Source organism: Borostomias antarcticus (genome assembly GCF_949987555.1).
Source record: "Borostomias antarcticus genome assembly, chromosome: 3".
Taxonomy (NCBI): Eukaryota; Metazoa; Chordata; class Actinopteri; order Stomiiformes; family Stomiidae; genus Borostomias; species Borostomias antarcticus.
In genome coordinates, this window is record NC_140236.1 from 2,261,940 (window position 1) to 2,271,939 (window position 10,000).

The window sequence follows — 10,000 nt, forward strand, 5'->3', positions numbered from 1 at the left end:
TTCAGGGTTAAAAGGGCTGGATTCTTGACAGTTGAGGTTCACCTTTCTAACACGGTATGTTCCATACTGGTCATATTCTCTTGTGCTGTTATTGGGCAAAGTATCGCTTGCAATACATTTTACATGTAATTTATGATAATCTATCAATACATGGTGGCCAAGGGAAATACATGATAATGACTCACTCCCTCGTCTCCAAAGTGATGATGATGAGGATGGGTCTTCTGTTCATACCGCCCACACAGCTGCTGTTGCACATGAAGTTGTACAGGATGGTTGTAAACTCAGTCCCCACCTATCAGAGAGAAGATAATCCTGCTTCATAATCCTGAAGATTGGAATCTTATGTTGTAATATCAGCCATGAACCCTTAGATGAAATAAGATGTCTTTCACTACCTCTAGGGGGCAGTGTTGCTATACATGAGCTCGAGAGAAAGTTTGAGGCAATGTCAAAATCTAGGGTTATTATTTGTGCATTTCACATAAGTAGCAGCTATCACTGGCGATGTGATTCATTACCGTAAAACAAGTCAGAACATGACCAGCATCCTGAGCAATGTCTTATTATTAGACTCCACTATTCATCCGAAAACAGTTCATGATTCCTGGATTACAATGGGAGTAAGTCTGCCTAAACACCTATTGTGAAACGCACAGAGTCACTCTTCCTAGCTTCTCCATCACACCGAAACCAAAACTCTCATTATTACCACCCTGTTTTAATCTCAGGGCCCTCGTTAGGACCATCCGTCCACCAGAAGGGACGTCCCGAGGGACGCAGTAGGGGGACACTCACCTGCGGGGACTCGTAAGGCACCATGACGCTCTGCCGGCCGGTGACGGGGTCGTCCACGTACTGGGACATGTTGTTCCCCTCCACCCGGATCAGGTGGCTGGCCGGGGCCGCCTGGCCTGAGGTGAGGGGAAGGAGGGAGAGGTTAGCGAGAGGAGGAACACATCCCAGATAGCAAGCGGATCTGGGCCATATATGGGCCGGAAGTAAGCCACAAGGGCCAGATCTGGCCTGTATATGGCCCTGATTGGATTGCTGTCTGGGATGGACCCATGTCCCTTTCCTGGACCCACACCACTTTCCCATGTCCGTTTCCTGGACCCACACCCCTTTCATATACCAACTCCTAGGAGAGATGTTAACAATTAATTGATAAGCGATTCGTGGTCGTTAAGGATGTGCTTGAGCATGTGAAATTTACTCCATCTACTAGCAAACACGTCGTTTGATAGTAGACCACGTCATTTGATAGTAGACCACGTCGTTTGATAGTAGACCACGTCGTTTGATAGTAGATCACGTCGTTTGATAGTAGACCACGTCGTTTGATAGTAGACCACGTCGTTCGATAGTAGATCGAGTCAATCTCACACGCTCGGGCAAATCTTTAACGACAACAAACCGCTTATCGATTCATCGTTAACATTCCTAGTTCCTAGACCTTAAAATTACCCTCAATTGGAGAGAGGTAGCCTATAAAGGGACCTACCATCGTTGAAGTCACGGCCCAGTTCATGGTTGGGGCAGCGCTTGACCACCTCGGTGACGTGCTCGGCCTTCTTGTAGATGGGCATGGCCCGGATGACGCTGCCGTGCGGCGGCGTGGAGGACAGCTTGATCTGGATGGGGCAGGTCTTGGCGATCTGACAGTACAGCTTCTTCAACAGTGGCGAGTACTGAGGGAGGAACAAGGTCAAGGTCAAGGTCAACTTTATTTATAAAGCACGTTTAAAATCAACCGAAGTTGCACCAAAGGGCTGTACAATATATAAAATAAACTAAAACAAAAAAACAGAATAAAGTGCACATAATCACAGGACAATAAAAGGACAGGACACAAAACAGGACAAGGGATGTAGGCAGAGGATGGAGTGAACATGCGAGATTAAAGTATGTTTTTTGCGTGTCGGTTAGCGCGATACCTCGCAGTGACACACATCAGGTGTCCAAAATGGTCACACCCACTCAGCTTTTTAAGATGGCTGATCGCTGATAAATTGACTGAGTTGAATCAGCTGAATTGTCTTTTGTTTTGTTGAATATGTTAATTGTTACAACATAGTTTACTTTACTTCTCATCTTGGATTAGGCTACACACAGGGCGCCGCTGAACAAGAGACCTGTCTCAACACGACTCCCTCTTTCAATAAAGTTTAATGGAACGATTCAAAACTCAACTGTGAGAGATTATCTCAATACAAGAACCTCGCTGAATACTAGCGAATATACGATACGACGGTACAACGGAGAGGTAGCACAAAACATCTGGAGGCATCAGACGACTTCAAAGATAATACCTCCATTCAAATGTTTGCATATCTAACTGAAGAGCTACAACCATCTGAAAAGATCTCTTTGTGCTCTCTGACAGGCACATCTGCCATCGCTGATGCTGGCAGCCATCCTGCTGTATGAGGCACTTCAGATCCCGATGCATCCAAAGACACCAGGTTGAGGAGAAGCCATGTCTCACCTGACGAGCTTCAACATGTCCCAACACTATCAAGCAATCCCAGAAATCCTCCTGAGGACATCAAAATGGGACCCTCCAAGTGAATAATAAAAAAAAAAGTTTTGTTTCGTGTGGACTTGCTACACTAAATCGGGAATACAGACGGAACAATGTGCCCATGGGCATTTGTAAAGATAGACATGGGCTTTGATTGAGGTACACAACATTCATTGTAACCTTGCTTATCACACTAGACTGTGTAGTTCCTATGTACTAGTTATCGTATTTGATCACGAAATCACTTTTCCGTTTTGACAGAAATATTAAATACCCACCAAAACAATAGTTAAGTCTACTGGTTTTACTTGATCTATAGATTTTAGTGTGTTGACTAGGCTATTATTCCATCACGGAAAGTAATTGTTTCTGGGATGAATGTGCCCCTATCAGACAGTTCATGGAGATTTACAGACAGTTCATGGAGATTTACTGTGGGTGAGTTGAAAAGTAAATTCCAAGACACACATCTGTCTCAATTCTCTGTTGTGACACTGTAACTAAGGCCTTTGCAATCCCCCACCACACCCCCATCATAAACCCATCCCGTTCAACCCACACCTCACACTCTTCAACCCCACCCCACCCTCCGAACCCACCCCCCACCCCCCAAACCCACACCCCTGGCCATCACATGGCCTCGGGGTTTGAGGGAAAAGCTGCATCCACAGTCTAAACTTGTGCGCAAAATCATCTATTCCCACCAAGTCTGCAAGTCTCAACTGACACTACGAATAAATAATCCAGAAAGTAGCACCCAGCACACATTCTCAGACAAAGGGACTTTTTTTGAGTTGCAACAAGAGAACTTGTGAGGGTTCTCTTTGAAAAATAGATGAAGTCTAACATTAGCAATGAGCATCATCATACTCTACTGCTTGCAAGGTTAAATCCGTCCAAATCATGGTCTAAGAGCAAAACATAGATGATATCAAAAAGAGAGATCTAAGTTCGAAAAGTTGATGAAGAGTCATTGAGGAGTTAATCAAACCAGTAATACAATGGTGTTTGTTGACATGAGGTAGGTTATAGTATGAGCTAAGGAGTTGGTGATCTATGTGAATGCAGACGCCCGATTGTGCAGAAGAGTCGTAAATCTCTTCCTCTCTCTCTTTTCTGCGTGCAGTCGTGTGGGAAAGACACCTCGACTCGTCCACTCACACTTTCTTTGATTTGTATTCCGTCTGTCGTCGGTTGTGTAGTGAAACGGGGCCCCCGGATCAAATAGTGCTTTTCCACCGCACTCAACCCACTGTGTTAGCGGCACTCAAAGCGCTTTACAATGGCCTCTCATTCACCCATTCACACACACACTCACACACCAATGGCCTCTCATTCACCCATTCACACACACACTCACACACCAATGGCCTCTCATTCACCCATTCACACACACTCACACACCAATGGCGGCAGTCGCCATGCAAGGTGCTAACCTGCTCATTGGGAGCAATTTGTGGTTAGGTGTCTTGCTCAAGGACACTTCGACATGTGAACAGTCGGAGCTGGGATTCGAACCGCTGACCCTTCGATCATTGAACGACCCGCTCTACCAACTGAGCTACAGCCGCCCCCCATCATATCATCATTTTCGGTGCCTTTCACAGAATTGCGAGGACAGGAATGATTGATATACGCCTATATATGATTGATATACGCCTTAGGCCTCTAGCACAGCGTTAACAATGACAGATCAAACGGTTGTGCAGATAGCGCTAGTGGGCGGGGCCGACATGGACAGTCCCAAAGGATGGATGAGCGAGGTGAGACGCGGTGGGGTGGAGGAGGGAGAGAGAGGGGGATAGAGGGGAGAGAGATGCTAAAGAAAAGGATGACGACACAGAGACGGGTACAGAGACGTGAAAACGAACGAAGAGGAGGGGGATTGAAAGAGGGATGGAGGGGAGAGAGAAGGAGGGGAGGATCGAGGAGAGACCGATCACAGTCAGCACGCCATCCAGTCCGGTGGACCAGGGGGTGCAGGTCCAGACAAGCAGCTGGAGACTGAGGGATGATTACCAGACTGTCATCCGCGGAGACGTGCTCCAGCTTGCCAACCGCAAATTCAGTAAACTGTCCAAAATATGTTAACACAGGCGGTTGTCGGCCAGTGTTAATCACATTTGAGCATCCCCAGACAGCAACGCCTCCCTGCTTACCTCCACTAGCTGTGTATGGTTAAGAAATTCCATTCGGAGAATACTTGGAAATTCAATATCGGGATGAGAATTTCCCACAGTGCTTTGATGGGTCCTAATTGTTGTTTGGAAGAATTCGGAGATTGGAGAGAGATGTAATCATCTACCTCTCTGTCCTTGCCTCTTTAAAGCAGCGTTTAGTTTTTATGCTCCACATATCTGGAACAAACTTCCAGAGAAGGTCTGCTGCAACTCTCAGTTCTTTTAAATCAAGACTGAACACTTTTCTTTATATCAAATCAAATAATTATTCATTTTTACGCTGCACTGTAACTTTTGTTCCTGTATTTTACTTTTCCTGCATTTTGTTTTAAATGTCCTTTTTTGCATTTTGTTTTATATGACCTTCATGTGTTTCTTGCACTTTGTCTTGATGCTTTTAATGTCTCATGTGAAGCACTTTGAATTGCCTTGTTGCTGAAATGTGCTGTACAAATAAACTAGCCTTGCCTTAAAGACACCATTTTGATTGTGTCCTCTGCTTCGTTTGTGGGTCTGAGCAGGTGGTTTTTATGGAAGTATCTTTGTTCTGCTTTGCTCTGGGACAGACAAGGTTCAATAAAATCATTTCATGATAGTATCAGGGAGTTGTTTCATCTAAGTTCTTCAACACAGTGCAAATACACCCCTAGACTATGAAGATTCAAATGGAATCATTTTGAACATGGATGGCTTCTAAACAAGGATTCCATCTGGTTATTTAAAATATTTAGATATGTAGATTCACTTAGTGTATAGAGTTATCTAGCAAAAAGGCATATAGACCATAAATAGACCACTCTTTGTGGCATTCGTCATTCCAGCGTGATACATCAGCATTACTGGCAGCGTAGCTGAGGTTTAAAGTGTTACTCACTCCTCCACAATCCCTACAACAGTGACATTGTCCATGGGGCATGTAAAAGCAAGCACAGGCTTCAGTTGGACAGGATATCAAACCATCACGTTCAAAAGGAGTTATGACCAGTCAGCAGAACTGGATGACTGACTAAACTATCTCCGGTGTAAAATTATTCACCCATCCTGTAGAATCCTGTGTGTGTGTGCGTGTGTGTGTGTGTGTGTGTGTGTGCGCGTGTGTGAATGGGCATATCCCCCGTATACATACTGTGGGCTCTGAGCGTGTGAGTACATGTGCCAATATCACACGCGTGTGTGAAAAATCCTCATTATCGAGTGTGTCTCCCCCCGTCGCGGAGCGCGGGCGGCGGCGGGGATGGGGTGGAAGGATACGCGGTTCTGGGCGGCTCCGGGCGTGCTGGGGCTCGTGGCCCGGCGGAGGGACGCTAATAACTGGGAAAAGCAGCTACGAACACGCCGGGATGCGGAGCGTGTTCCGGCCTGCCCGGCCCCCTCTCTCTCTCTCTCACACACACACACTCACACACACACACACACACACACACACACACACACACACACACACACACACACGCGCACACACGCACGCACCGACCGAGTGGCGGAGAGGGGTCGTTACTGGAAAAGGCTGAGGTGTTAGATCTCATCCATCATGACACTTCTTGTTCGGAGCCCCAGGAATGTTTTGAAGATTGAAGGCAAAATGCTTATTTTGAAGAACGGCGTGCTTTTGAGCAATTACCCCCACCCCCAATTTAGAACCATTGTGTTGCCATCTTTATAAAGGCGGCCTTGAGATCACCTGTAATACAGCGGCTTTGGAAGGGGTTGGGCCGACTCATTATGCTGTCATTATGAATCATGATTCCAGGTATCATTTTACCCAAGATGCTCTATTCTGGGTATTCTGGTCCATTCTACAACGTGACACGACGTATGTGCACCTATGGTTGTTTACCTCCGCATGAGAAAGCGGCTACTGCACAAGGCTTCACGGTGGCAAAGAGGAAACCTGCCTTGATGTATGGGCCACCAAGTAATCAAATCAGGCATCAACTTCAGACTAAACTGTCGTCCAAACCTTAGCAGTCAGCCAAGTACTCATATCTTTGGTTTATTAATTACTTCTCTCCCGGTTGGGGGAGTGTTTCGGCGCAGCTGCCCTCCGGGGACCGGGGTTCTCGCCCGGGTCTCGCCAGATCCGAGTATGGCCAGATCCAAGTATGGCCAGATCCGAGTAAGGACGAATCCCCAGAGGAAATGGCACATCGGGCTGCCGCTGCCTGAGGGCGGTTAGTTTAACCTCGGCTCGAGGGTTCGTCAAACTACCTTGACCCCGTCTGGTGTCGGAGTCACGGTCACGAGCCTACAGAGTTGCTGTAGGAGAGAGCTGTCTGGTCCCTCTTTCAGATCGCCGGGCCCGGAGGTGTGCGACGAATCCTCCACGGTAACAAGGGGACAATTGAACAATAGCTCGGCTGTGATTGGCTACCAAAATTGAGTGAAAATGTGACAAAAATCATAGATAAAAAAATAGAGCAATTACTTCTACCCCAAATTATATTGCAGCGAGGGAACTGTTACGTACGTTATGTTCTCTACAGGAATGACACCTACAGCTCAGGTGCTGTGGCCACCGTACGGACTGACCCCTGTCTAATTAGCTAGACGATGACAATGCCTAACCCTGACCCTAACGAGTAGACGTGAGCACAGGAGCAGGACGCTCGGAATGCTATTTGTGCAATAGCTAACGAGCACCTGTAGCCAGAAACAAAAGCCCGTCTCGGTGGCGGCCAGCGTGTTTACAGAGTTAATCTCCGAAAGCCCTGCATGCCACCTATGGTAGCCGAGCAGCGCCCAACAACAGTAGGTAGGTAGGTGCGTAGCTCATTGGAGGAAATATGCCCCTATGGCGTTCTCTACAGCCCGGGGCCACACAAAACGACACGCAGCACGCTTCGCACTTAACCCTTTCATTTCCACCACAGAATGACTCAATCCTCCCTAGACAGTGATCCTTGTTCATACCGTATTATCTGTTCATGTTCGAGCACAGGCCTTAGACGCGGGATTAGAGATGTTACACGTGCACAAACGCACGCGCGCGCGCACACACACACACACACACACACATGCACACAGACTTGCAGTCTTTTTGGGAATCCCCTGCATTAGAAAAACTCTTTCTTTCTGAAAGGCTTGGCGTTGATCTCCTGCCTTCTTTAAACTGAGGTTTTGCGAAATGACACGTTGACATTTTGGTGGTCTTCAAAGCGTTTGGGATTCAAGTGTCTCTAAATGGACTCGACAAACACTGTGGTGGAGTTTGGCCTCTGAAGCACAGATCTGGGACCAGCTGTGCCTCCCTAATCCTAACCTTTACCTGGCCGGCTACGAGCCCAGGTCCATCTGGCTTCTACTCTGAGTGGACGTCGTCTGTAGTAACATTTAGAGATCTACTCTGAGTGGACAGCTTGCGTAGTAACATTTAGAGATCTACTCTGATTGGACAGCTTGCTTAGTAACATTTAGAGATCTACTCTGATTGGACAGCTTGTGTAGTAACATTTAGAGATCTACTCTGAGTGGACAGCTTGTGTAGTAACATTTAGAGATCTACTCTGATTGGACAGCTTGTGTAGTAACATTTAGAGATCTACTCTGATTGGACAGCTTGCGCAGTAACATTTAGCGATCTGTTCTCTGTGCACGGCATGTGTAGAAATGTTTAGAGATCTCAATCAACTGTTATCAACTGTGATATAATAAAGATGACCTCGATCTAACTCTGGAACACCCAACTGAGAAATAACTGAAAACTCACCAGCTTTCATTGGTCTGTTCACATTCTAATTCCTCCTTCATGATAGGGCACGCATTAAAATAATCACAGGCTTCACAAATCCTCTATTTCTGCTGGGTCATCTTCCTCACTCTAAGCATTTGCCAGTCAAAACTACCCCGTCATGTAATAACAGTGTATCTTTTCACACTGTGACACTAAACATTGTTCTGACGCTGTGTAACCACAGCCTGCAGGTAACAAAACAATGAAGAATGCTTTAATTGTTCCGGCAGCTAGACGAGCAAAGCAGCTTAAGGCCTGTGATGAGCCTTCTTCTTGTCATATCGTAAAGGGATTGCATCAATGTCAGTGTGAGCTGCCTAGTGTCATGCCAGTTAAAACATACTTTGAAGTGACGGACCGTCAGTAAAATGTTTACTATGTCAAAGCGTGGATGTTCTCGACAAATGTGACTTACGTTATTGATGGATGAGATTAGGGTTATGGTAAGTTGTAGAAAATGTCGAAAAGTGACTTAAAACATGTAAATATGTTAATAGGTTTTGGGCACGTGTTGCTTAGTGGAGTCTGTTAGTGATTGTATTGAACATTGGCTTACCTTCTTGATAGAAATGGATAAGGATCTTTACATTTGTAAAGACTCTGTTTAGCAATTCTCATCCAACATGGGCCATATTTATTTTTAAATTTGTTTCATAGTGATATTTATTGTACAGAATGTCTACATTGTTGCACTCTGCTGTTTTTTTGTATTCCTTTGCTTGTTCACAGAGCGTCTTTGTAGCTAAGGATAGATAAATCATGAAACATGTCTGTGTCATAAAGTTATGGCACAAGACTGTAGATTTCCTTGTCCTTGCCTCAAGATTTTCCTGATCACATCACACAGAAAGGACAACAGCGGCTGTAGCTCAGTTGGTAGAGCGGGTCGTTCAATGATCGAAGGGTCAGTGGTTCGAATCCCAGCTCCGACTGTCCACATGTCGAAGTGTCCTTGAGCAAGACACCTAACCCCAAAATTGCTCCCAATGAGCAGGTTAGCACCTTGCATGGCAGCTACCGTGAATGTGTGTGTGAATGAGAGGCCATTGTAAAGCGCTTTGAGTGCCTCTAAAGTGGAAAAGTGCTATATAAGTGTAGTCCATTTACCATTTAACAGAACATACATAAACTTACATTAAGCCTTAACTAATGAGGTATGACGACACCCTGTTCATTAATTAATATGTTGATATTATAATATAATACGCACATCTGCAATGGGTGCTGGGTTAAAGATGAGTCATAAGTTGTAGGTAGAACCCGCACACCGACTGTAGTTTAAAAGACTTATTGAGCAACGTTTCGATCCTTCCGGAACTTCATCAGGTCAGTTTAATTAATTAATTAATATGTGCCACTAGATGGAGATGTTTAGATGTGCAGTAGCCGATCTCTTGATGTGTTGCTCAAATCTCTATCACTATGACTATATTCATCTCAAATGTTGTTTGCCAAAGCATTTCGAATATTCCCCTTTATTTCATATAGAATCACTTTTAACAACTATGCGTATGTTTCAGTTTCATTTCCTGTAGTTGCGTTGAAATGAACTAGATTTGTTTCTGG

General features: G+C 45.5%; 1 protein-coding gene across 2 annotated transcripts in view; it reads right to left on the reverse strand.

The window, feature by feature from the left end:
• The window catches only part of tp73 (tumor protein p73), a gene marked incomplete at both ends in the record, with an annotated part of 30,199 nt that overhangs the window by 5,086 nt on the left and 15,113 nt on the right, over positions 1 to 10,000 (reverse strand). For both annotated transcript variants that reach the window (XM_084461604.1, XM_084461605.1), the window contains 3 exons: positions 186 to 295; positions 799 to 914; positions 1,505 to 1,691. In XM_084461604.1, the coding sequence (XP_084317730.1) occupies positions 186 to 295; positions 799 to 914; positions 1,505 to 1,691 (413 nt within the window). The remainder of the gene's footprint in view (positions 1 to 185; positions 296 to 798; positions 915 to 1,504; positions 1,692 to 10,000) is intronic.